General features: G+C 49.7%; 5 protein-coding genes across 5 annotated transcripts; 2 read left to right on the top strand and 3 right to left on the bottom strand.

Annotated features, from left to right (window-relative positions):
• Positions 1 to 1,599: 1,599 nt before the first annotated feature.
• ColSpa_01492 (uncharacterized protein) lies at positions 1,600 to 3,326 on the bottom strand (the record flags this gene model as incomplete). The annotated part of the gene is made up of 2 exons (XM_049267704.1): positions 1,600 to 3,210; positions 3,291 to 3,326. The coding sequence occupies 2 exons, from the start codon at positions 3,324 to 3,326 to the stop codon at positions 1,600 to 1,602; spliced, it is 1,647 nt and encodes a 548-aa protein (XP_049123661.1).
• Positions 3,327 to 6,476: 3,150 nt separating this feature from the next.
• On the top strand, positions 6,477 to 7,245 carry ColSpa_01491 (uncharacterized protein; the record flags this gene model as incomplete). The annotated part of the gene is made up of 2 exons (XM_049267703.1): positions 6,477 to 7,169; positions 7,192 to 7,245. 2 exons carry the CDS (start codon positions 6,477 to 6,479, stop codon positions 7,243 to 7,245), a joined length of 747 nt encoding a protein of 248 aa, XP_049123660.1.
• Positions 7,246 to 9,504: 2,259 nt separating this feature from the next.
• ColSpa_01490 (uncharacterized protein) lies at positions 9,505 to 10,085 on the bottom strand (the record flags this gene model as incomplete). Its single annotated transcript, XM_049267702.1, has 2 exons — positions 9,505 to 9,803; positions 9,857 to 10,085. 2 exons carry the CDS (start codon positions 10,083 to 10,085, stop codon positions 9,505 to 9,507), a joined length of 528 nt encoding a protein of 175 aa, XP_049123659.1.
• Positions 10,086 to 14,593: 4,508 nt separating this feature from the next.
• ColSpa_01489 (levodione reductase) lies at positions 14,594 to 15,422 on the top strand (the record flags this gene model as incomplete). Its single annotated transcript, XM_049267701.1, has 2 exons — positions 14,594 to 15,174; positions 15,233 to 15,422. The coding sequence occupies 2 exons, from the start codon at positions 14,594 to 14,596 to the stop codon at positions 15,420 to 15,422; spliced, it is 771 nt and encodes a 256-aa protein (XP_049123658.1).
• Positions 15,423 to 18,129: 2,707 nt separating this feature from the next.
• ColSpa_01488 (ATP-dependent DNA helicase RecQ) lies at positions 18,130 to 20,837 on the bottom strand (the record flags this gene model as incomplete). Its single annotated transcript, XM_049267700.1, is given in 8 exon segments — positions 18,130 to 18,168; positions 18,227 to 19,084; positions 19,134 to 19,457; positions 19,517 to 19,642; positions 19,696 to 19,807; positions 19,827 to 20,090; positions 20,121 to 20,488; positions 20,517 to 20,837. The coding sequence occupies 8 exon segments, from the start codon at positions 20,835 to 20,837 to the stop codon at positions 18,130 to 18,132; spliced, it is 2,412 nt and encodes an 803-aa protein (XP_049123657.1).
• Positions 20,838 to 27,441: the final 6,604 nt, after the last annotated feature.

The raw sequence follows: 27,441 nt of genomic DNA, 5'->3' as shown, positions 1-27,441 counted from the left end.
GCCGCATGCACAATGGACTCTCGCACACACACCAACACACACAAAGTCAACCATGGCTGACCAACTAATCACAATCCCCCAAGCTCGTGCGTTCCTGCACTCCAGCTTGGAACAAGACATCACGTTATCTAACTCAATCTGCCGTTGTATCTTGGGGATCGGGGACTCTCACAGCAACTGGAGCTAGGACCGAAGCTAATCGGCCCATTCGCCCACGATCACGCACGCCGCAGCGTTCCGTCATCGAACGCCGTGGCCCCGGCGCGACCCACTAGCTTCCCGCCGCATGGCACCATCATTCCGGAATCCGGGGTGCATTGCTCCCAGCGCTTGTGGCTTCCCCTCTTGTTCTCGTCGTCACTACCGGTAGGGAAGTATGTAGCGTGCCACTATGTAACGTCGAGCGCAGTCGATTCTCATTCCTCCATGACGGCGGCCGAATCTTCAGCACTCGCTGGACTGCTGAACCTCACTCTCAACCTGTTGTGTACAGGCCAGAGGCACTGAGCACCCTACCAAGCATTCCTCCGGTGGCGTTCCGTCTCATCTCCCCGAAACGTCGGTTCCCTCAACACATTTGTTCGCAGCGTTGCTTTGACTCCCGATAAACAAAAAACCACCCACTCCACCTTTATCCTTCCGCCAACCCACACGGCCCGGTCTCGACCCCCGTTACCCTTTCCTCATCCGGCCGTTCGTCGGTCGTTTTGATGGCCCGCAAGGATCCTCCGTAGTGCCGCACCATCGGTGTTCTGAAGCCCCACGTCTGGAATCGTCCCTCAAGCTGAGGCGGGCTGCTGTAATCGGATGAACAACAAACAAACAAACAAATGAACAATGCTGCAACGGCTGGGCCTTGACGGCTTCTTGTTGTTTCAGTCTTGGGTGACCATATCTTAGTAGCTAGTAGGTTTATTGGAAATGTTCAGCTGAGGCGATTACTTTCGAGGCCATGTGACAAACATCTGTGACGGCCTCTTAGTGACTATTTGCCGCTTACCAGTTCACCAGCCAGATGACAGCGCCTTGCCCCGAAGTGCAACAATCAAAGGCCTTCCGAGAAGCTCCGAGAAGCTCAAATCAACATTTTCACATCAAAAAACCAATCTCTTTTTTTCCCCTCCAATTAGTCGCTTGAAACCCATTTCATCGTAGGCCGAAACTGGGCATCTGTGCACATCCTCGCAATTTTATAATTAAAGTTTTTAGGCTCAAGATTAGTGTGGACGATACCACATGGTCAATTGGCTTTATCGTGAGTTAAATCCGACATCGAGGCAGTGTGCAGAGTGTCCCTTCATCTTGCCTGTACACTTGACGCGTGCAGTACTGCAGGCTCACGATTCGGATTCATGGAACTGCTGATGTCGTCTTCTCGGCGCTATTTCCCAATGAGCCCATCGACTGGCGACAGCCAGCAGTCACTCAACGGCAGCTTTGGCCATGGGTGCAAATGACTTCCACATCCCAAGACTCTCACATGTGACCCGTGGGCGCCGTTCTAGTTCACTTACAGTCACAACGACCGTTGTCGACCGCCATTGAGCCCTTGCGCATCGTCCTTTTCTTCCAGACCGCAAACTACGAGCTGAATCTCCCCTATCCTTTCCGAGGCGGGCCAGCCTTGACAGTGACAGTCACTGGCTCCCCGTCTGCCTTTGCCTGGCGAAGCACCGCCTGGAACTCTCCCCCGTCCACAAGATCCTTCAACACAATCTCCCGCGTCCTCTGCAGTCCCTCCAGCTCATCAAGCCTCTCCAACGTGGCTTCGAGCAGCTCGTCAAAGCCCTCCTGCGAGCAAATCTCGCGGAAAGCGTTGTGCATCGGGACGGAGTCGGCCCGCACCATGGAGTTGGAGTCGATGGAGAAGATGTTGAAATGGTCGTGCTTCTGGATAAAGTCCGCCCGCGTCATGAGCTGCCGCGCCTCGTGGAGCGGTATCTCCGGCAGCTTGCCGTCGAGCCTCTCCTCCCGCGACATGGCCTTCTCCTTGTCGATCAGCGCCTTGGCCAACAGGAACGCCGTGGTGGCGTAGTCCTGCTGGTCCTCCGCCTCCGGGTCCATGTCGCCGCCCAGGATCCAGCACTGGCCCAGCAGCCACCGCTTCTCCCGCTTGCAGATGGCGTCGCACGTCGCCAGCATGTCCTTGGACCGGGCCACGTGGTCCAGGAACCGGACGCGCCCGCCGACCTTTTGGTAGACGCGGTCCAGCACGTCCTCGGCCACGTCCTCGTGGAACACCTTTTTGCGGAACTCCCGCAGCGCCGCGACGGCCGGGCGCCGGGTCACGTCGTGGACGTCCGTCACGGCCATGCGCGTGGCCTGCCACTTGAGGTGCTCGGTCGTGCTGTGGTCGTCGCTGGTGAAGACGACGGTGACGAGGCGGCTGGCGGCCCACATCTCGGCGCGCTGCTGGATGAGGTCGAGCAGGTTCCGCCCGTCCTCGTCGTCTCGGAGGACGTGGATGCGGTTGATGATGAGGATCAGCGGCTTCCGGATGTGTCTCTGCCGCAGCAGCGCCACCTTTTCCATCTTGTTGAAGGCTCTCTCGATGTCGAGGATGGCCGTTGTGTCGCGGGGTCCCTTGAAGTTGAACAGGCTTCCTATGTAGTCCTCGTGGAACTCGAAATCGAGGGCTTTCCCGAGGCGCAGCCGGAAGACCTCGAGGTCGCCGTGGGCCTCCAACATGGCGATGCCAACGCCGTTGATCCGCCGCATCGCTTTGAGAATCATCGAGGTCTTGCCGGTGCCCTTCTCGCCTGTGATCAGGTGGTACTGGCCGCGAACGCTCCCGTCAACGATGCCGTCAATGAGGTCCTGTTCCTTTCTCGGGATCCACTCGTTTTCGCCCTCGAACCCCGTCAGGTCATCCGCAGATTGAAGCTTGTGGGGAGCAACGTGTCGGCCCATGGCGGTCAGCTCCGGCGTCGAGAAGCCCACGCCAAAAGCATTGTCCATTTTTCGCAGGACGAGGTCTTTGTAGTAGGCATGGTAGGAGTATCCCGCCAATCCGAGGACAGCGACTGAGCCAAAGGCGGTCGCGCTGCCCTCTACGAGCCTCCAGAACGTGCCTTTCCAGCCATGAGGCTCTTCGCCATCATTCTCGTCCTTGCCTTTGCTACGACTAGACGAGGCCGAGGCGGGGTTTGCTTGTTCCACCAAAACGTAACGAGCCGGTGGTTGCGCTGTTCTGGTGGCGAGCGGGTATGCCTATGGTTTGTGTATGAGATCAGCCGGTTAAAGATCCAAGAAAGCGCCACCGGGCTCGATGTTTGCTGGCTGGGTCTTACCCTCCAATGTCGCGAGACCGGATATCGTCTAGCCATGTGCTTTCGTGACGAGGCTTTTGACTTGGCGCGGCGATTTGATCCAGGCGTGTGAGTTTGGAAGGCACACTGCACAGGATTGATCTGACTGCTGAAGCGATGCGGCCTGAAGAGTCGCCCTTTGTTGCCTAATTTACGGTCTCACAGCTTGGGTATGTAGTTCCCAGCCTTCATCCCAGCGGAGCTAGCTTCAACGACGTTGGAGAGTGGCTCGTGACGGATCAAGTGAATGGAAGGACAGACATAAAGTCTTTGCGGGTCCGTGAAATTACTGGCCACGAATCCCCTGTGCGCCCAGCTATGGATCCAGGGGTCTCGGGCCGCGAGTGTAATCGTGCCAAGGCCTATCTTGGCCGATTTTACCTTTGATGCAGCATCTAATTGTTCAATGATACTAGGTTCAGAACACGAGAATGACACTACTCAATTGCCTGCTTTGCATACGCGGGTGCTCAGACAGTTGGATTTGGCAGTAAGTTGGTTCTCTGAGACAGGAATGGCTCTCTACACGAAAGCGGATAGAGTGCCGGCAATACCCTCTTTTATTAGCTGACCCCAGCACACGCCATACTCGCACTGTTGTGCGTTTGATGCCTTGCACATTTCAGTCTAGAGCCTCTGATAATAAACGCAAACCAATCTCGAAAGTGTCGAAGGTTCTTGGTGAATTGTTTGACAGTTCCAAAGTTGCAACCAGGAACAATCAGTCGATTTGTGAACCGGGACTGTTATTAGGATGGGAGGTAAGGGTTACTATCAACGCGGTAAACCAAATAGCTATTCTACGAAGTTGATTTACGCAGATTCTCTCGGACAAGATTGTAGGTTGCATCGCAGATCTACACGCACACAGGCACCATGGCTATCGCCCCTGCGATCCAGGGGATTGCTCCAATACAACAACGGCGCCTCGGCTGCTGCGATGCTGTGGGAATAGTTGACAAGGCAGCCACTGCTTACTTGAAGAAAATTGGTTCTCTCATCAAGATCAGATAAGTTATCACGAGTTAAAACGCAAGGCAAGCATGAAAGGTCACACGTTATCAAAGGGAAAAGAAAACTTACATAAGTGTCATTTTTAGCTGGCTACATGGACATGTATATAGATTCTGGCAGTCAATGCAGTGAATGATTTGTTCTACATTTACCTTGGCAGACGACAACGGTTGCCGTTTATCTCCGGGATGAATCCCTCAATGCAGGTCTGCGGCTCAGTCAGCATGCGCGACGCAGCAAGGGTGAAAACTGAACATGGCAGCGGCTACGCCTGAAGTCCGCGGCTGCACTGCCCTGCAAGGCAGCCTTGCCGAAAAGGACTGATCTTTTGCCTGTTCCCAATCTCCCCTCCTCATCAATCCCTTTTCTCGTTTTCTCATGCAATTCGGAAGGATAGAATGTTTGGTATATGACAGCTTGATCTATTGCTACATCTCAACCACTTAGCATTACCAACATATAATGCTAGACCCTGATCTGACCACGGCCCCAGTAAAATGGAACGATTAAACGACCATGGCGAACAAAAAGCTCGCAGAGACAAGAGGGGTTGCAGCGAGCTTGGCCAGGACGACTCATACCCCAACCATGCGAAACGACGGAGAACATCAACCGAGCCCAGTCCCTACGACCGAGATCGATTACAGACCGAGTCCTTAAAAATACTTCAACATGTTGACTACACCGTGGGATGGATCTGCGCGCTCCCGATCGAGTTGGCTGCCAGTCAGGCTATGCTAGATGATACCCACGGCAGTCTACCTCCGAAAGAAAACGACGACAACACATACACCCTCGGGAATATTGGAAGCCATAATATCGTTATGGCTTGCCTGCCTTTAGGTCAATACGGGACCAACAATGCAGCGATCGTGGCAAACAACATGCATCGAAGCTTCCCCTCCATTCGCATACGGCTGATGGTCGGGATTGGCGGCGGTGTTCCTGGTGACGCTGATATTCGACTCGGTGATATTGTAGTCGGCAACAAGGTGATACAGTACGACTTGGGAAAGATCCTTGCGGGAGGTAGAATTCAACGCACCGGCATTATCAAAGAACCCCCGCCCCTTGTCCTGAAAGCCATCGCCCAGCTAAAGGCGCATCACCAACGAACGGTCAGCAAAGTGCCCTCTATTCTTAGAGACATGATTGAGCGGTATCCCACGCTATCAACATACGCATATCCAAGTTTATTCGAAGATAGACTGTTTCGCTCCACGTACGAACACGATCAACAGCCAGACTGCCATTACTGCGACCCTTCAGAATTGCGGGATCGACCTGCACGGTCCAATGAGGATCCCAGGATCCATTACGGTGGCATCGCATCGGGGAATCAGGTCGTGAAAAGCGCCAGAGACCGTGACCTCTTAGCCAAAGAGCTCGACATCGTATGTTTCGAGATGGAAGCGGCTGGTTTGATGGATGTTTTCCCTTGTCTTGTTATTCGAGGAATCTGCGATTATGCCGACTCCCATAAAAACAAACAATGGCAACCATATGCGGCAGCAACGGCAGCAGCTTTCGCAAAAGAACTTCTTGATGTTATCACTCCAAACGTCATGAGTGTTATGCCAGTCGCAGTGCAAGAGGTTCGGGCAGCGAGCACACCAATACTAACCAGTCAAAACCGTAAGTTACCCCTCTAGGCATTAGACTGACCTCGCTCACATGATCACAGACGAAGATTCGTCTCAAGTTTGCCGAACAGACTTCTTGGAATTGCTGCGTTTTGAGCAACTAGACTCTCGACACGCAACAATAAAAACAGCGCATCGACAAACCTGCTCATGGCTCCTGAAGCACGCATCTTACAAAGAATGGCTTGATCCCACCAAAGCAGCCCAGCATCATGGATTTTTATGGATCAGCGGGAAGCCTGGTGCTGGAAAGTCAACCTTGATGAAGTACGCATTCAGCAGCGCCAGGAAGCGACCTGACGCGAATACTGCATTCACTTCCTTCTTCTTCAATGCACGGGGAGAAGAACTGGAGAAGTCAACAGTAGGACTACACAGATCTCTGCTGCTTCAAATTCTCGAGCGGTTTCCGGACTTGCAATCTGTCCTCGATGATGCTGTCCTTGTCCCGCGAAACCAGACATGCTGTCCTACAACCGAAGTTCTCCGAGACCTTTTTCGCAACGCTGTAATGAACCTCGGCCATCGACGTTTGGTTTGCTTCGTTGACGCCCTTGACGAGTGTGACGAAGAGCAGGTACGAGAAATGGTGACATACTTCGAGGAACTAGGATACGAGGCTACGGCAGAGGGCGTCCATCTCCAGATTTGCTTCTCAAGTCGCCATTATCCTCATATCGAGATCCAAAACGGCCTGAAACTGACTCTTGAGAACCAACCCGGCCACGAGCAAGACTTGGAGAAATACGTTCGAAATTGCTTGCGGGTAGGCAAGCGTTCAGACGCTGAAGATATCAAAATCGGGGTCCTGGAAAAAGCCAATGGCGTCTTCATGTGGGTCGTCTTGGTAGTCGATATTTTGAACAAGGAATATGCACGGGGTCAAATTGCCGCGGCAAAGAGAAAACTGGGCGAGATTCCTAGTCGGCTAAGTGACTTGTTCAAAGACATTTTGAGGCGCGACAACGAAAACATGGACGACCTTCTGCTGTGTATTCAGTGGATACTCTACGCAAAGCGACCTCTATTACGAGAGGAATTTTACTTTGCAATGCTCTCCGAATTGCCAACCGAAGAACTTGCTATATACGACCCCAAAAAGATCACCGGCGATGATTTACACTTGTTTGTTATCAGCTCCTCAAAGGGACTAGCCGAGATCACAAAGTCAAAAAACGCAACTATACAGTTCATCCATGAATCTGTACGCGATTTCCTCATCAAAGACAATGGAATATTGGAGCTTTGGCCCCAACTTGGGGAGCAGTTCGAGAGCCTGAGCCATGGCAAACTGAAGCGGTGTTGCCATTCATACATCAATTTTGCAGCCTCGAAAATGGGAACTATGCATGACAGCGAGTCTCTTCCTAATGCAAATAAAGAAAAAGCGAAAGAGATCCGCCAAAACGTATTGGGACAATTTCCTTTTCTGGGATATGCAACGGAGCATGTGCTCCACCATAGCGATTTCGTTGCACTCGCTGTCTCACAGCTCGGCTTTCTTGAACAGTTTCCCCTTCCCATGTGGATTCGTTTCCATAACATGCTCGAAAAGCACGAAGTTCGGCGTTACACTTCAACAGCAGACCTTACGTACATTCTAGCGGAGAGGAATCTGGTCCGACTGCTAGAACTCCGTATGCAAACCCATCCTCAAATCCACGTCCAGGGAGAAAGATATGGGTTCCCGATACTCGCTGCCCTCGCCAACGGGCATTTTCCTGCAGCCAAAACACTTCTTGGGCAGGCTGCAAGCTCGAAAAACGTTGAAGATCTATTCACCGGTCTTGACAACCAGAAAAACTGGATGTTCCGAAAGACGCAACGGCCCCTTCATTGGGCCATTGAGAACAGGCAAACAGCCCTCGCTATAACTCTAATTCTCTCAAAAAGCATTGATATCCTCATGAAGGACGGGATGAAGCGCACGGCCATTCATTGGGCTGCTATCGTCGGTGATGAGACTGTCTTGGCTTTTCTACATGAAAAAATGACTGAACGTCATGAGGAAGATCTTACTGAGACGACACCCCCACCGATCACTCAAGCAAGCAATGTGGGAACAGCGAAGGCCCGTATTGAGAGGACCCGATGTCTTGACTCGCTGGACTATCATAGAGAATCGCCATTATCATTAGCTGCCGAAAAGGGCCACCAGACTATCATAAGAATGCTTCTAATGTGGGGGCATCTATCGATAATCCAGACAAAGACAACAACACAGCCCTTCACAGGGCTGCCTGGAATGGCTATACAGATACAGTCAAGCTGTTGATTGAGAAAGGCGCAGCTATCGATAATCCAGACAAAGACAACAACACAGCCCTTCACAGGGCTGCCTGGAATGGCTATACAGATACAGTCAAGCTGTTGATTGAGAAAGGCGCAGCTATCGATAATCCAGACAAAGACAACAACACAGCCCTTCACAAGGCTGCCCAGGGAGGCTATACAGATATAGTCAAGCTGTTAATTGAGAAAGGCGCAGCTATCAATAATCCAGACAAATACAACGACACGGCCCTTAACGAGGCTGCCTGGAATGGCTATACAGATATAGTCAAGCTGTTGATTGAGAAAGGCGCAGCTATCGATAATCCAGACAAATACAACTACACGGCCCTTAACAAGGCTGCCCAGGGAGGCTATACAGATATAGTCAAGCTGTTAATTGAGAAAGGCGCAGCTATCGATAATCCAAACAAAGACAACAACACGGCTCTTCATGAGGCTGCCTTAAGAGGCCATGCGGCTGTAGTTACTACTCTACTCGAAAACGGGGCTACAGTGTTTATCAACAGGAAGGGGTGGATGGGTAGAACGGCTCTAAACCAAGCTGTCAAAAATGGCCATGTAGCCACGATTACGGCCCTCCTTAATCACGGGGCCATCATTGACAGTACAGACGACGCCGGCCAGACACCGCTTTCGATTGCTGCTGCTTCACGCCGTAACGATATAGTAACACTTTTGAATTCGAAGGGTATAGAGCCACGGGTCTTTGCAGTCAGCACAAACACTAAGACAGGCCAAATATAGCCCATACTCCTCGCAAGGATAGTGCGATAACACTGTATGCGGGTCTGGGACTGGCAGTACCATCACCTGGCAACTGCATCGATCAGACGGCACGAGGTAGAAATAGCGGCAAATGCTTTGCCAGATCCGCCAAACCGGTTTGCCTGGATATCAATCCCAATTACAATGATGCCAAGTTAGCCGCAAATGACGATTGGTTTCTGGTTTGACTCGTTGTTGGAGGTGCGCCAGCAGCCCAGATCCTGACCCTTTCAATTCCCTTCCTTCACACCCCCTTTTTGATCATCACTTGATGTTTTGTTCTCGGACTTGACAGTAAAGTGGGGCGATAGGCGAATCGTGTCGAGACGCATTCAGCAGAACGACAGGTATTCATTCAGCTGATAGCATACGAACAATAAGATTTCTAAGCTTGATATTTGGGCATGTGCCGAGAAACCCAAAGTAGCATCTACAAACAATCATACATACAACTTGCGGCTCTGCATTGTGCACGGGGTTCAACTGTCACGATACTGGCGCACAAACTCATGCAGCTGCACGAGTGAGTCATGGCCGACCTTCTGCATGTACGCAGAGCTTTTGTCCCCCGAAATGGCGACCCGAATAATCGTACGGGCTGCCCAACATAGCTCGCTATTGTATCTGGCCATACCAATCTTCTCGAATGCTGCGGGATCCATGCGGCTGCGAATGCTCTCCCACATGTTTTCCCATCTGGATGTAGCACGTAGAAGTGCATGAGCGCTTGCGGGCAGAAGTCCCATGAGATTGGCCGAAAGAACCATGCCATTGAGTGCTTGTAATGTCAGTTGCCTTGAAAAGAACAGTGAATGAATAGAGGACACATACCGAAAATCAGTAACTGCAGGTCGGACCCGTTAATATCCTGGAAGGGGAAGCTTCCCGTGCCGCCCCAAGTCTCGCGCATCAATGCATCGACACAAAGTTTGACCGATGATATCCGTCTTGAGCCATCGATTTCGAGAGTGCGTGACGCCTCAAAGTATTCATTCGAGTCTTTTGAGTCCCAGAGTTCCAGGGGGCTCGGAAGGTCGCACGTCAACTCAGCAGGCGTCATCATCGGCGGCGAGTTGAACATGCCGCTCTGCTGCCAGTCTCCCAAAGCCGTCCATATGGCCAGTCTGCACAAACATCAACGGTCAGAGCGCGAAGTATGAATAGAACATTACCGACCTGATTTTAGACTCATTATGGACAAATTCTTCGTACTGGAATATAGGCGTGTGCCTGGTTTGCGCCAGACCCATACACCTCACTGCGGAGACAAGGGCAGGTAGTCGCTGAGTTCGGTTCTTCCTCCGTGATGCAACATCATTTCTGAAGAACTGAATACAGTGGATCATGAGAGCGGCTTGAAGCGTCTCCTGAACCTCAGTGGTGAACTCGGGAGAGGATCCAGGTGGCATCAATCTGCTCAAGCCACGGAAAATGTATTCTTCGGCAAGATCTAGCAAACCGCGAGCAGATAAAACATCATCGCTGGGCGGTGATCTCAGAGATCCGGAAAGTGCAACAGCCAAGAGCAAGAGTTTATTTGTCCTCTCAGTGCCAAAGGTCGGCCGGTGGACGATGGGGAAGTCATGGTGGCTCACCCGGAAGAATGTTGCAGCAAACTTGCATAAATTTTCCGCCGAAAAGACCGACTTCGTAGTATCTAGGTCAAAGGAGCCATTATACCAAGGGTCGGTGATTACCAAGCTGTTATGAAGCTCATGCAATTCCGACACAATCTCATCAGCGCGAGATCTCCAAGTTTCGGCATCGAACGAGCAAACCGTGGCGAAAGGTAGTGTGTTTGTCGAGAGTGTTTCCATGGGCTGAAATTCCATAAAATCAGGGAAAAAACTGGACGCGAAGCCGTACGGAAGGAAAGTAAAGTCCTCGTCAATCAGCATACTCGGAGCATGTTGAGGGAAGACAGTTTTTATGCTTGAGTCAATGCCATCGCCCTCAGTCCTGGAGGCCGCATCATTGGCTAGAAACTCGAGGATACTGTCCGAATTTGGATTTGTCAGGCCTAGAAGGAAGGCGACGGTGATTTTGGTGCGGTCTTTGTCATTGTCAGGCGTACCGACCGTCGTGGGAGCCAAGGACGAGGAGGCAGCGGAAGAAGTGTCGGTATTGACGGATGTTGTTTCCTCAAGCCTACGATAGGTGCAATGCAACTTCCGAGAGACACAGCGCTTGCAGGGATCACAGGTGTCGCATGATTGCTTGCTGTGGAAGCAAGCGTCGCAGGCACGGGGCTTCTGGCCACGCTTCAGGTTTGGGATTGTTTCTTGATCGTGCTTATTGGGACAGTGTATCGTGTGTTTCCGGCAGACGTCACTGTTGATGATGAGCAAGTTCATTGCCGCCTCGAATCATATGCAGAGAGTGGTGAAACTTTACATACCGTCTGGCAAATGCTTTGTCACAGTAAGAGCATTTATAGCGAGCTACCTGAACGTCTGCAGCTTATCAGCGGATGAACGAGCTGAGACCCTAACTCACCCAATAAATAAAGAATGAATTCGAATGATAAAACCAGATGAACAGTTACAAGGAACAGGGCTGTCTCCACACCCTCGGGGATACGGCTAGATCTCACCAGAACCGGTCGAAACAAGACACCCAGGTACTGGCCGAGCGTTGCTCCCCTAAGGAAAGAAACAGGCAATTACAAGCGAGACACATTACATAAGAGGAAATCAAAACGAATTGATCCCGGGAACTCAACCGTACTTACGAGTAGACTCGTGACGGCGTAAATGAGCGCTCCTCTGATACTGTTTCCCACAGGTGGCACAGGTATGGCGGTCGACGGAAGGAGCCGGCATTTCGTTTCCCGACAGCCGTTAGCGTCTTTTGCGCTCTGGCTAGGGGCCTTTCGTGTTCAGGGTCAATGAAATGAAATTGGAAAACTTCAAGCGGTTGGTCGCCGAGCGGTTCGGACGATAGGGCGAAGGATGTGAAGTTGGTGGGTTTTACCCGAACTTCTTGTCCGGAATGGCGCGGACGGCCTGAGACCCATTGAAGGGACATGCCCGTCCGCCCTGCCGAGTGGCCGGACAAATCTAAGGCCGTAGGCTAGTACCCCACATTGGCGTGTGACCAGTGAGGTGCAGGTGGGTTTTCACCTTATTCCAGAAGAAAGGACCCACTGCGAGCAGCGGATAAACTAACGCGAATTGGAAAGCAAGTTCATCGTGTAAGCCAGTGCAGCCGGCGTCGGCAAGCCAAGGGCCGCTTCGTCCGCCGACCAGACGGACGAGCCCTAGAGACTGATAAACTTGAGGAAATGGAATCTATGCCAAATGTTGTGGCAATGTCTACTTTGCTCCTTTTCTGTTCTTCTTCAAAACTTATTTTCACTCGTATTCTTCCGAACACTCTTGCTCTTTTATTACTTCAGTCGATTTTGCCCCTCACACAGCAGCAGCCCTTCACGAGTTGTATTACACGGAGCCTCTATTCCGTCTATTTAAGTTTCCTCTAAGCAAAACTTGCTTCGGTAGTAATGACAGGGCAGACAGGATTAAGATGTAAGTACACGCAAACATACATGCTGCACATGGCACTAGAGGCAAAGCATGGATGCATCCCCTTCAGCTAGAGCGTCGTCTGATTCGTTTCGAGGTTCTTTCAGATATGGCAGCTTTACATCCATTGATCTCGATTTTGAGATTGAGACCATTAGCGATAAGAGTGTCCAGGGTGCCGACGTCATTATTGAACGATACTCGAAGGGAGAAGCACTCAAAGTCAGCTTCGACAAGCGGAAGCCTCGTTGCAAAAAATAGCCTGCCATTCGAGAGCAGGATCATTAACGAACCATCAAATGCTGTCGAATATGCACTGTAAGAGACCTACAACCTCTGCCTGAGCCGCAACTGACACGTTCCGCCCCAGGACCACCGTCGACAAGATTATCAATTGGGCACGTCAAAGCTCCCTTTGGCCTCTTACCTTCGGTCTCGCATGCTGTGGTATTGAGATGATGCATGTCTCGATGCCGCGATACGACCAAGATCGTCTGGGTATCATTTTCCGAGCATCCCCTCGACAAGCCGACGTAATGATCGTGGCGGGAACGGTAACAAATAAGATGGCACCGGCTGTGCGTCAGTGTTATGACCAGATGCCGGACCCGAAATGGGTGATAAGCATGGGAAGCTGCGCGAATGGAGGAGGCTACTACCACTACAGCTACTCGGTCGTGAGAGGCGTGGACCGGATCATACCCGTCGATATCTATGTGCCTGGCTGTCCTCCAACGCCCGAGGCCCTGCTGCAAGGCGTGTTTCTCCTCCAAGCCAAGCAAAGACGAACCAAAATAAGTAGGATGTGGTATCGGAAGTAGTGGTCTCACCCTTTGTATCTTTCTTTCAATTCTTGGTTGTTTTCACCCATTGACCGTAAACGCTCCTTGTACATTTATGTTGCCTTCTGTTATGGCCCTTGTGCTATACTGCGCAATCTTGGGTTGGCGACTGACGGCTACCTTAACTTCGTGCTAGGCCGTCAGAGGGGACAGTAGGAGCCGAGGTATCTGCTGGGTGGATGCAACCTTCCATATGGTTCGAATTCACCAAAGACGTGTTGATTCAACCAGAAACTTTGGCATCTTCAGGATTGCTATTCTTGGCGACCCAAGACATAGCGCCCGGCCGATCAGGTGGGCGAGGAATTGGATTATACCACCACCTAGGATCAAGCTATTAGACACTTTCGGCTGTTAGACAAGGGTATTTTTAGACCTATTTGTGGATCGCATGCTTAAAGATGCTAGAGCTTTGGCTCATGATCCTCGCTCCCTGCCTTACATATCACCAGTCGTTACTCGACGAAGGGTTTCAATGCTGTGCAGAGGACCTGCAAATTCCTCTATGAAGATCGCTGCCAAGAAATCAGTGATGTAAGTGATGAATGATGGAGCTGTCACGAGCAGGTCAGGACAAACAACTGCCCCATAAAGCGAGATCTTCACTTACGAGAACCTTGTCATTATCTCCCGTTCTGCATTATCATCACGCTGCTGCCTAGTGCACCACCAATGCTGACAGGTCATAATAGGAGGTGGGTAATACACGGTCAGATCTATTGAGGCTTGACACATTACGACAGTCGATGAGGAATTACATAACTTGGCTTTTGAGGGCCGTCAGGCATGAGCGCTGTTGTTGGTGCGTCCATAGTAAAGCATGACGACACGGTCTTCCAGTAACTAGCCAAAAGCTGTGCACGGGCACTCAGTTGAAGCCCAACAGCGTCTCGGTTAGAATTAGAGTTTGTGTGCTTTCCGTATGAGCGCATTTAGCGCTTTTGACTTCTTGTGTCTTATTCGTGGGAGCACTACCGAAGAACTCAGACCCCCGATCCCGAAACCCCGGCGGGGTCTCGGTGGATGGGTTGGACCGTCGGAAGTCTACCAACGTTGGTTGGACGTCGACTTCACCCATTGAATCAACAGATTATGAAGTCCGCGATATGCAAGTTGAGGAATTCGCTATTCTGTGTGAGATATATAAACTGCATCTCTCAGCTTTTTTTTCAATTTGTACTTTCAACTTAACGAAGCTCAATATGGCAACAACTGTCCAGTCATTCGCAGACAAGGTTATTGCTGTCACTGGCGCCGGCGGTGGAATCGGACGGGCTACGGCCATCTACCTAGCCCATCGAGGTGCTTCTCTCGCAATCTCAGATTTGAATAAGGCCGCCGTGGACGCAGTTGCTGCTGAGGTTCTCCTCGACCACCCTAGTGCCAAGATTTTCGTCTCGGCCGTTGATGTCAGCAAGCCTAGCCAGGTCAAGTCGTGGATTGGCAAAACCATCGAGAATTTTGGCAAATTGGATGGTGCAGCGAATATTGCTGGTACCTTGGGCCTTGCGGAGACGGCTCCTCTGGCCGAACAATCGGATGAGGGCTGGAACATGATCCTCGACGTCAATCTCTCGGGTACTATGTACTGTCTACGTGAGGAACTCCAAGTCCTGACTGAGGGTGGTTCAATTGTGAACACTTCTAGCGTCCTGGGACTGAAGAGCTCGCCCTTGGAAGGAGGAGGCCCATATGTTGCCAGCAAGCATGCAGTTCTTGGATTGACCAGAACAGCCGCAAGGGAGTATGGACATAAGAACATCCGAGTCAACTGTGTCAATCCGTAAGTCAAAACGAGAGCCAGTAGGACATTCGGGGCACGGCTGACATGGAATATACAGTGGTGCTATTGATACTCCGATGATGGCACCAAGTGAGACAGGCCAGGATCTTATGGAACTAGTGGCTCCCCCTATCTCTAGAATGGGAAGCCCAGGAGAGGTGGCACAGTTGATTGGATTTCTTTTGGGAGACGAATCTCGTTACATTACCGGAACTTCTGTTATCATTGACGGAGGGTTACTTTGCTAGTCAGAGTAGCTTTATTGTGTCAACGGTGTTTGTTCTAGATTTCAGCTGCTGGCTGTAATACACACGCCGGCCCCTAGAGAACTAAGCCCTTCAAAGACGCGATTTGTCGCCCATTGTTGTTGAGAATGTATAAATGTGGCAATGAGCTGCTGCTCTGAACCTATATCCAATGGTTCATTGCCATGTTGATGAAGCCAGCATAAGGTCAAACATTCTAGCGCATGACAGAGTCGCCGAGGTAGCGTTGAGCTCCAGCCGGTGGCCATGACGTTGGTATCCAAGATAGAGGCATAGAGACCGTAGGGCAGCCCTGTTTCCAGAAACACAGTTTTAAGGTCAATTGAAACATTAATGTTACTTAAGTCCGGGGCACCCCAGCGGCTCATAAGATTCCCCCGTCGGCCCTATCATGTTCTCCGTTGGCTTTAGCGGCTTACCTGCAGGCTCCTGCCTTGGCCTCATGCGAGGTTCTGCAAGACGCGAATTATGCAATTGCGGTCAAAATTATGTTATTCACCTATCATCGCTTTGAATGCTGCACAACTTCTCGCACCAACTTGTATTTTGCAATGAACATTACAAACATGGCTCATCTCTTGAGCACTGAAACTTTCTCACCACGGCTTTCGCTATTCGTTGCATCATCTGCTGTGCTGCTAGTCTCTCTATTTGCCCTTTACCATCGGCTGCTTCCGAAGCCGATCCCCGGGATCCCTTAGAGCAAGGAAGCTACTCGGAGCCTACTTGGCGACATTTACAGGATTTGGAAGGAGTCTCCCAACAAGATATTCTCCTGGATTGTAGAAAAATCCCGTCACAGCGGCAGTCCCATCTTCCAAGTCTGGCTTGGGTCCTTCCGAAAGCCGACTGTTGTCATCGCAGATTTCAGGGAAGGGCAAAATATACTGATGCGCCGCAAGGAATTCGACCGGGCTGATTTTTCCAGCATTATCTAGTCAGGCGAGGCAAGGTCCTTTCACATTGTTCTTAAGACTAGACCGCAGTGGAAAGCCCAGCGCCGTCTGCTTCAGGACTTGATGACACCTGTGTTTCTCAACAAAGTTGCGGCTCGGACGCCTACAAGGGTGCTTTGCATTTTCTAGAGCTCTGGACGAAGAAAACACATATAGCCAACGGGAAGCCCTTTTCAGCAGATAACAATGTATTTTACGCTGCCTTGGACGAGTGCTTCAATTTCTAGAGCTCTTACCCCGCAAATTGCAAAGATCAGCTCGCTGTCGACTTGTAAGTACGGCCCTTACACGAAGAGGCGATTGGTGAGAGGGGACTCGATTTTACTATCGCGCCCATCGATACTTTAATCGAAACATCCTTGAAATCTGCTGAAAACAACAGCGGGGTGGCTTCAACTGGCTTTCCCAAGCTGGCATGGTCTGATGCCAAGCATCCGGCATGGGAGGATGATCAGACCTGATTTCATCAAAGGTCAAATCTTGGAGGCAGTCAAGAGATACAACACCATGGCAAGAGTCAGGGCGACAGTAGTGTTAAGTCAGCAATTGATCTGATGGTACAGAAAGAAAACAGTGTTGCCGAGAAGGAAGGCTGGCATGCTCCTAATTGGCTCGAGGTTCTGATAGATGAGGTAAAAACTGCTTTGTTGTGTTCATCATATGCTAGACTGACCTTACTTTCTTAGAATGGGTTTTATCACTGCCGGCCACGACACGAAGAGCACAACATTGTGCTGGGGATTGAAATTCATCTCGGACAACCCTGAAGTTCAACACACACTCCTCGAGAATCTCCACAACGCACACTTGACTGCTCAAACTGAGAAACGCCTCCCTTCACATAGCGAAATTAATGGTATAAGCATCCCATACTTGGATGCCGTTATTTAAAAGATGCTCCGACTTGCCCATACGATCCTGACTCAGGATCGACAATGCAACGAAGATATAGTCGTGTTAGGGCATTACCTTCCTAAAGGTACCCATGTTATGGTCCCTAATAAGGGTCCTAGGTTTACAGAGCCGGGATATCCAGTTGACGAAAGTTTGCATAGCCCTTTTTGTCAGTCAGCAGCTAAGAGTAGTGGCATACGAGTTTGGGATGATGAGTAGATGGACAAGCTCAAGCTTGAGCGCTGGCTTGTATAACAAGACCAGGGCATAGAAGAATACAGCGCGACCGCTGGCCACACCTTACCCTTTGATCTTGGCCTCCGAGGATGCTTTGGGCGCAAGTTAACATATATGGAGCTAAAGGTGTTGACAACACTTTGGTATGGGCTTTTGAGTTTCAGCAGTGCCCTCAGAGTCTATCAAGTTACGACTGTGTCGAGGCTTTGACACGTAAGCCTGTGCAGTGCTTCGTGCGCTTGAAAGTCAGGTGGTCAACTAGTCTTCACTGTACTACGCTCTCACTTATGTGCTTTTGTGCGAGTTCCCTTTTTTACGATACCTGCTAGCTTCCTGGGTTACAGCCATGCCGTGAAGTGATAATTCCGATGCAAGTAACAATAATAAACGTAGTCAACCTAGATCCGCTATGCTATCCGTCTTTTTGCAACCGGCGAGACCTACAGGCATACCTTTGCTTTAGGAAGAAATACGAACAGACAGGGTTTTGCCCCCAGCATGCAAAGCGCCAAGTGAAAACAAGGTTAATCTCTTCGTTGCTGGGGACTAAACCCATCTCACAACTGGTCAAGATAGTCCCTGCTCCAGTGTCAAGAACGCTCTCACCACTTCATCAGTTTCTCAAACGTAGCAACGAGCTCCTGCTGCTCGTTAGTTCCTATACAACCTCGGGTTTTTACCGGTCTCCCGAAGACTTACATTGAAATTGCAATTGCTCATTGTCTCGAACACGGCCTTGTTATTATGTAGACTCATGCTCCCGATACGAGGTGTCTTGATACCAAAGGCCACGCAAGCCATGAAGCGGGCATCATTTTTCGCCGTGCTGTTAGCAAGAGCTTGTCTTGCCTGGGCAGTCGCAGTCTTCGCTTTGTCTGCCGACTTTGCCTTCGAAGCGGTGGCTGCTAGGTCGTCGGCCTTGCTTGCCTCCTTTGCACACGCCGCTTTGCAGACACCCAGAATTTTCTTCATGGTCTGCTCGTCTAAAGCTTGAGGTATAAAATCTGGTAGTTTGACTTGATTATGAGTCTCGCACCAAGTGCAGTGGCCACATTCTTTGACCGACGCGTGGGTAGTGTCAGCAAAGTAAGACGCAAGGCCACGAGTGAGACAGGTTGTTCCTGTCAGGAGGTCAACAAGATCCTGCACTCGCTGCAAGTCTTGTTTCTCCTTCTTCATGATTTCCGTGTCAATATCGTTGATGATGATGTCAATCTCACTATTCTTGCTGGGTAAGGGCTTGTTCAGACGAAAAACCTTTTGAACGCCCTTCTTATCAAGCTTGATGATGCCAGACTCGGCCCACGAGTCCAACTTCCGAGTAACATCAGCCCGAGTCACGCCTCCACTGTCAGCAGGAACGTCAACGTCAATATGGGTCCACAGCTGGGCTTTTCCAGCGTGTCTCTGGATGAATTTGGCCGCGGGTGACGAGTCGGCGGCCAGTGCCTGACCTTGCAGCACTTGGTACTTGTACTCGGAGTACTGTGGGGTACTAGCCCGAAGAAGACCAAACTTCAATTCAAGGTAAGCGTAGATGATGGAAAGTTGAGTTTCCTGGGCCGGGTCAGCTTGGGTCTAGTAGAGAAAATACAGAAACACATACCCTAATATCCACGCGTCTTGACTGGGAGGTAATAGCCACGGAGAAGGTATCGCCAGCTCTCATTTGACAGTTCTCGGTGCTGCAAATTTCGTCGAAAAGGGCGCGCAATGCCAATTTTGATGGCCGCTCTCCATGAATCATTATGTTCCTCAGAAAAAAGTCCTTGTTAGATAGATACAACAAGCATGTGCTTGTCTTGCCGTCACGTCCAGCTCTTCCGATTTGCTGGCTGTAAGCCTCGATACTGCTAGGAAGATCGAAATGGATGATAGTTCGCACATTTTCCTTGTCAATGCCCATGCCGAAAGCAATAGTGCCTACAATCTGTTTGCAGGTACAATCGTCAGTACATCCTTGTCAGGATTGGCCGGAGCAAGACGCACAATCATGTTGTCACTCCGCAAGAATTTGTCCTGGATGTCTGATCGAGTGTCCTTATCAAGTCCTGCGTGGTACGGCCGCGCGTTGAAGTTTTTCTTGGCCAGATTGCCAGCAAGGGTTTCGGTGCCCTGAGAATCATGGTAAGTTAACGTAGATCGATGTTAGGGTGGTTGGAATGTACCGCATGTGTGGTAACGTAGATGATCGCTGGCCCAGGGTTCTTTTTTAAGAAGCGAGAACACATCTCGACTTGGTCATCATCTGAGCTAATGGGCTCAACAATAAGGCGCAGACTGGAACGGTTAGTGTTACATTGAAAGCTTGGAAATCGTGACAAGCTGGTGAACTAACTTAGGGCGGTACATGCTGGTGATGAAGAGGCCCTCGGGAGGGATGTTGAATGTAGCTCGAATGTCTTGAGCAACGGTAGCAGTGGCGGTTGCTGTGAGGCACACGATTCTCTCGACGTTGGCTTCTTTCGCGAATCGGGCAACTGAATGATTGGTTAGCAGAAAAGATAGTATGGGGTATGACATACTGACTCTTGAGGTAGTCTGGCCGAAATGAATGCCCCCACTGCGAAACAATCTGGTTAGCACGAATTACCTATCATATAAGGGCGATATCAAGTCGTCTCGTACTTCTGAAATGCAGTGCGCTTCGTCAATAGCCAACAAACGGATGCCACCACGAATTGATTGGAGAGATGCAAGGAATCCCTCGTTGTTCAACCTCTCTGGTGCGCAGTAGAGGAGATCCAGCTTGCCATTTGCCAGCTTGCTGTGAATATCGACAAACTCCTCCCGGCTTTGTGTCGAATCCAGAACAGCAGCAGCAACTCCTCGTCGGCGTAGAGCGTCAACTTGGTCCTTCATCAACGCAATAAGGGGCGAGATGACGACCGAAACGCCACCATCCTCTACGCTGCGGGAACCAGTCTCTCGGTCAAGTTCTTTTATAGCGACCGCGGGAACCTTATCGCTATCAGCTTTGAGGTCTCACATTAAGCGCTTGATTCCGGAATCTGACCTGATAGCACAAGCTTTTGCCTCCACCGGTGGGGAAAACGACAACGGCACTGTCGCCATTGAGAAGTCGGTTGATCGCTGCTTTCTGTTCCAACCTAAAACTTTTGAGTCCGAATCGCTCCTGCAGCACTCGCTCTGCTAGATCGGCCTGACTAGAAGCCTTTTGGCGTTTTGATACGGGCTCATCCAGTTCGCTCCGGTCATGTTTCGTCCGCTTATTGGCAGGAGTGACGTTGTCAACAACTGCGAGCAGGTCGGCCTCATCGGCCGAATCGAAACCAAAATCGTCGTCCATAGTCCCCGTTAGCTGTACTTGGCCGTGACTGGCAGCTTGCGTGGATCGTAAATTGCCCTTGGTTGAGGGTGACAGCGACGTAGATGATGTCCCAATTGGGAAGTTGGGATTGGCCCGACGCGCCTTGACGCTTCGACGCGTTAAGCAGCTGAGGAAGTTTGAAGTCATGTGACCGCTGACTTGAGACCCACTCCATGAATTGGTGGTAGATCTCAAAATCTCGACTTATGTCATGCCAAAGTAGTGTTTCCATTTTCTTCAAGAGATTCCTTATTTACCCTGACATGATAGCTTATTTTCTTCTCATGAAGCGATCGGATTATGTTAAAAGCATAGCCCTCGTGATATTCATGAAGTATTAAGGCTGTAGACGGCGTACTTTGCATATAAATTCAAGGGCGAAACAATCCACGGATATTTGAGAGCACACGTGTCAGCAGATGTGGACTATGAAGCTCACAATAGCGTGGGAAATAAATAGTAGAGGTTAGTTCAATAAGAGTTTGATACTAGATAAATTTACAAGTATACGCATTAAACTGATAGAACTTTTCTGACCCCTAAAAACTCACAACAGATCTTTTTACTATGGGTATGGGTATGGGTCTGGGCATTATTCGATGCCCATACCTAAAACAAAAATTCCTCAAATCTGCATCCCATGGGTATAATCCATAAACCATCCTACTCATAAGTATCCCTCCTCTTGTCTGGGGAATTTTGAACCTTATTTGGACGTGGGGAAGATTACATAGTACGTTGAGCATTCTTCCTCGCGCAGGCAGACTTAACAAACTCGGACGAGCGAATTATGTTGCCCGTTACTAAGGTTACATTCCGTGAGACATGGGTAGGAAGAACTGCCCCTGCCTCAAACCAACCAATAGGGCTCCTTAATTTTCTATTCACGCCTCTCAGTAGAAATCATACAGCAAATTCCGTGGTATGTGTTGGGAAACATGAGACGAGCGTTTGCTTGAGATAATGGAACAAACTCGGGCGATGTGAAACGATGCTAGTCAGCAAGCATGCCCAAGATGGTTGACACGCCCGCGAAATAAAGCCTTGTTAAACCTGTTCCCATTCATTGTTTCTAGATTGTCCCCGACCCTATATCCGATCTTTCCCCCTTCCACCAGGCGCTTGCTATTCCGCTGCTTTGTGCTGGGCTTCCATATGTTTCCTTCCTCAAGATACGATGGAATCAAAAACCGAGTATCAGCAGCTTTTCCTGGGCTTTGGAAATGACCAGATGAAGAACGATTTGACAGAAGACGACGCCGCGGATATTGACCGTCTAAATCATCATCAGCAAACCTGCAAAACATGGAGACGGCATCGGCACTTCAGCAAGTGCCGTCAACAAGCCCATTGACCTGCAGGATAGGAAGCGGGGTAAATTACGTGGAACCCGCCGTTTGGCGGTCGGGTGGTGGGGCCAGTTGTTCCTCCTCTGCTTCATTTGGCGCCAGTCGGAAAGGCGCATTCGGCAGCTAATACAGCAGGCTTGTAGCAAGTGATCCAGGCTCGCCTCTTGACAGTGGGAGTGAAGTCTTCCTGCCCTACGACTCGGACTATCTTCAGTCAAATGAATATATGAGAACATTCAAACACCTTGTCAATGACACTGGTGTGCTTGCAATAGTCACAAAGCAGTAGCTGACCCTTAGCATACAACAACGCTATTCGGGCATTTGTGCCAATATCGCAAGGGCTGTAGTTCAGACGACCTAAGCGAACAACAACAGTGCCTTTGCAGACATGCCGGCCAAATTGTGTTCTATTGGCCTTATAAACTCGACGTTTGAGATTCTTGATTTCTAAATTCTTCATATGACGTGGCGTGTGCCCATTTCTCAAAGACTGATTAATCCTTTCGCCAAGCCTAACAAGCTTAGCCTCCTGCTTTGGCTCGATTTTGATGCTACCATGTCTACATTCACGTGCCACATTCCGTCCCTGAATTTACCGGCCGGGATGATGGCCAATTTGGGCTGCTGATATGTGGATCAAGCTTTTGGACGAATGCGGGTGTTTTCTCAAACGCCACAGACGTGCATTTCAACTCTGGCAGTCCGTAGTTACACCGGCGAGACTAGCCGCGACGTCGGGGGAGGGATTTCTTTGTAGGCTCTTGCGCGTGTTACAGTCCTGTTGCTAAGAACGCTGCTACAGTGCAGATGCTGTTTGAACTGGACATTAGTACATACCTGCCGCTCTTTATGATGGGAAGCATTACTACAGCTACGACATACGGAAGGATCAAGCTCGTTCTTAGTTCATTCAGTATTCGTTATCACAAGTAATATTTCTGCTCCAAGTGCTGCTGGGCTTGGATGACATGCTTGACGTGGGTTAGAACACTGCCAGTGAAGAGGTTGCCCATTCCAGCATCCTAATGGCAGCCGACGGCAGTGATGGCCCGTATTCGTACCGTGGCATATGGCAACACGTCTACGCTTTAATAATCTCGCCAGGAGTTGGAAATGTGTTAGTTCCCTCCAGAGGACGAAATCTCGCACACGGAAATCAGTGCCCTATTATCTGATTGGATGCAGTCACAATTTGTCCCCCACCATTGCATAGCGTCATAGAGATGAAGGCAAGTTACTATATACTTAACGTCCAGAAGACCAAAGCTCTGAAAATTATGTTTGCTATCACAATATGTCATTGAAGATTGTCTTCTGACCTTACGATTGCTTATACCCTGCACAGATTTGTTGCCGCGGAAATTGACACGGCAGTACATCTCGTACTCTGATAGAGGTTGGCATTTAGACTACATCCTCTTAATGGCCACCAACAGGATAAAGTTAGGGTGTTCAAGCGACTTTCTTTCAATTTTTGTTATTTTCCATTTTCTAATAACTAACTAGTTGTATTTTTTATGTTTTGTAATTACGCTTAACCACAAATTACACGGGAGCGTTTTCGCTTCGAAGCTAGACTACGTTAAGGGTTTTGATGTCTTCAATAGACAGCCGTCTTCATTTAGTGCTAAACTTATTTGTTGAACGGTCCGAACCGCCTTTCGTCATCAATCTCCATGTTCCTCCTTTACTTTGCTGGCGACGGACTGCGCGGGTTGCCGTGCGTGCAGCCAAATTGACATGCAGATTGACATGTAGTTTTGGCATTAGGCTACCGAGACACTTTGCAGCCAAGACTGACTACTCTGACGTATTGATCCGATGGATAGGTGTCAATCTACATAATAACACGCCAGTAGTAGGCTCTTAAAAAAAAACCGACCACCAAAGCGTCTTCGACCTGCTGGCATGGGTTCGAGCCTATGGGGAGTATCCGGTGCTGTCGCTGTGCCTTATCTGCCCAGAACTGCATTTGCCCAAACGGGTATGGCATCATGCAATAGAAACTTTCCTCTTCGCCAATATGCAGATGGTTTGATAGCTCGCTGCGCATCTGACGTGGAACCTGGACCTCGAGGTTCCGGTTTTCCGGATGCCCCGATGCATGTCGGAGAGTTGGCATACTTAGATGTCAGTCATATCCATGGGGAACGTAGCTGGAAATAGCAGGGCGCGACACCATTGATGAGACTTTCATGAGGCTATTAGCTTTTGGTACCAATGAGATAGTTTTCTTGAGCCGGCGGAGGTCTTGAAATAGCACTCTTACTTTGCTATGACATTAGACGCTTGATCATATTCGACTGCGTCGAGTGATTCCATGGAATTCAACCACTTCGTCTGCAATTGCTACCTAGTGATCCGCATACGAGTAAATGATGGGGGATGTTCGCATGCGCATTTCAGCTGAACGCAGGGATGCTGTGTTGCCCTGTTCCGACCCTGATTAGAGCAAGCGATCCTGCAGATTCTTGCTCCTCCAATCAGTCTCTCCACTGAAACGGTGCCGGCGTATCTTAGACAGAGCTGCCACTGCTGTAGGGAAAGACATGTCGTACAAGTCCACCGATTCGTTGGTTTTCGACAATCTAGGTTCCCACTCATGACTTTGCTGCCGTTATGCTGCAGCATTGAATCTCTTAGGGCTGACAGACGTGGGTAGATCGGCGGCTGCACAAGGCGCAACCAAGGCGAAGCACAACACCACGATCTATACCCAATTAGGATAATACTCTGGCCAAGACCGCCTGCCAAGGGAGGCGTCTCACCCTGACTTGGGCATTGTGGCGGAATCGAGGCATTCCCCGCGTCAGAGAGCAAGATACATAAGAAACCCCAAGCCTTTACGGATCTAGCCCGAGTCTTCTACAACCACTTCTCGACAGTTTCGTCCCGTGGACTTCTTATTACTACATTTGGCATCGTCTGTGCTCCATCTACCAATAGGGCAGGGATTGTCTGCAACTTTATCGGACCGATCCGCATCTCAACTGCAATGCTTTCAACAACCGTAACCGTAACGGGCCCTGCGTCATCGGCTTCTTCGTCGCCGGAGGGCCCTGAGCGCCGCCGTTGTTGGGAATGCCTTCGCCGTCGCCTAGTCTGTGATGCTGTCAAGCCGGTCTGTAACAAGTGTCGAGTAGCAGGTATCGTTTGCCCTGGCTACGATGACAAGAAGCCACTCACTTGGCTCGCGCCTGGCAGGATTACCTGCCGCACTCGACGCAAGCCTCGCAATGTGGAAAATGAAAACGACACCAAGAAAGCCGTGAAGCCAAAGTCGAAGCAACTGACAAAAGGGATGGGAAGAGTCCTTAATGAGAAAGAGAAGGATATGATTAATGGAATTGAATATCTTTTTCACTCGGATCTGAGAACCGACGTATGTGACGTTTACGAGGCGGTTCAGTATTGTGAGTTGGCCCTGTTCGACGCCATCCAATCTTGATCAGCTCTCTTGTCAGAAGGCTTTGCCATCCATTTCATAACCTCAAGCTAACCCTCTATTTGCTAGACAACGCTGTTTTTTATCCATACACTAAGGCTGGATATGCCGGCAACGCCAACGTGTTCATCGACCAGATACCTTTGAAGGTTGTCAAATATCTGCCAACAGCTATCGCACACAATCTGGTAGCTATCGTATACCAACATCGGATGCAAGTGCAGATGGATTGGAAATTTGACTGTCCTTCTGCCAAACATGCACAAGCTCGGTTACACCATCATCGAGGGATTTCTATCCGGGCTCTTAATGAAGACATTGCCAATGAGAAAACACAAAGTAGTGATGCTGTACTCACAGGTGTCATCCTACTTCTGCAGGCTGAGGTAAGTTACAATAAGTCGAACTGTTTCAACGAGAATTAACATCCGAGCAGGTGGTATCATGTATATCACCACATTGGAGGCATCACGTGTCTGGCCTTCTGGCCATGCTTGCTTGTCGCGGTGGTGTAACAGGATGGAGCAAGTCAGCGAGATACTTGAGTGGCGTCCTGCTATCATTCTTAATGTAGGTTAGGAGACATGGCCAAAATTGATGACTAAGCTAACTTGAACACCAAGATCAATGGTTATTGCAAACACGACAAGTCCCCCTTTTGATCAGGTTACCATCTGTCCACATGAGGAGCTTGTGGATTTGATAGAGGAATTATATCCTCTAGGTTTGCACCCTTACATACCTTGTCCGATGCCTATTTTCAAGGAAATAATTCGGATTAATTATCTCCGTTCCCAGGTCTCAACTGGGGTGATGACCAAGGAAGGGGCAAGAGTTGATGCAAGCGAGATTATCAACAGAATCGAAAATCTCGACATAGAGACTTGTGCTGGTTTCTACGAAGACAAAAATCAGAACGGTGTGGTTGTTCTCATGTTTCAATCTGCAGCTGCCATCTTCTGTATCTCCTCTATGCAGAGCCTTGGAGTTCTTCCTAGAACACAACGCCTAACGATGCTGAGGGCGGCGCACAGCAACCGGCTATACTCGTTGCTGGAAAAGATTGAAAAACACGTCGTCCTGAAGAAGTCAGTACAATGGCCGTTAATTGTTGCGGGCGTTGAAGCAGGAGTTAGAGTGGACAAACGCCGACTTGTTGGAGAGCTGCTCGTCGATCAAGGAAAGGATATGGGCTCACCACTTTCTTTACACGCCAAGGGGATACTACGCAAATTTTGGGATGGCGATGACACCAATTGGGATGTTTGTTTCGATCAGCCATATGCGTTGGTGGCTTAGGGCCTTCCTTAGGAGATTAGAGCTAGAATACGCGACGTATGGAATCTGTTCCAGATCACTGCAGAAAGGTCATCAGCTGTAACTCATGGAAAGGAAACATGTATTGGTGTTGGTGGCCTACTATTACTCACTGTATTACTCATGAGATTTCGGTTATAGATCTCAAACGGTTTCAACTTTTACAAGAGTGTTGATAACAAAAAGTGAAGTACCGTGATTGTCTTTTTTCCACTCTTCAAAATAAAGGAAATCAGTAAAAACATGAAGTAGGAAGGATTCCACTCAAGCTTTTGACTCACATTGCGTTTCATAGCTAGTCAGTCAGTCGCAGTCCATCTCGGCTTACCGGATCTTGAGACTTTGCTTGAGCATGCTAAGCAAAGGAAATAATCTAGGCGACTGAACACTTAGCCGGCGAGAGTGCCACCATCTAAATCCTGTTTATCCTCTAATCATTCAAATGCAGCCTCTGACTTGTTCCCGTTTT

Source organism: Colletotrichum spaethianum (genome assembly GCF_022836535.1).
Source record: "Colletotrichum spaethianum MAFF 239500 DNA, contig02, whole genome shotgun sequence".
NCBI classification, from domain to species: Eukaryota; Fungi; Ascomycota; class Sordariomycetes; order Glomerellales; family Glomerellaceae; genus Colletotrichum; species Colletotrichum spaethianum.
The sequence above is the reverse complement of the archived record's forward strand: the minus strand, read 5'-3'. Positions and strand labels throughout refer to the sequence as shown.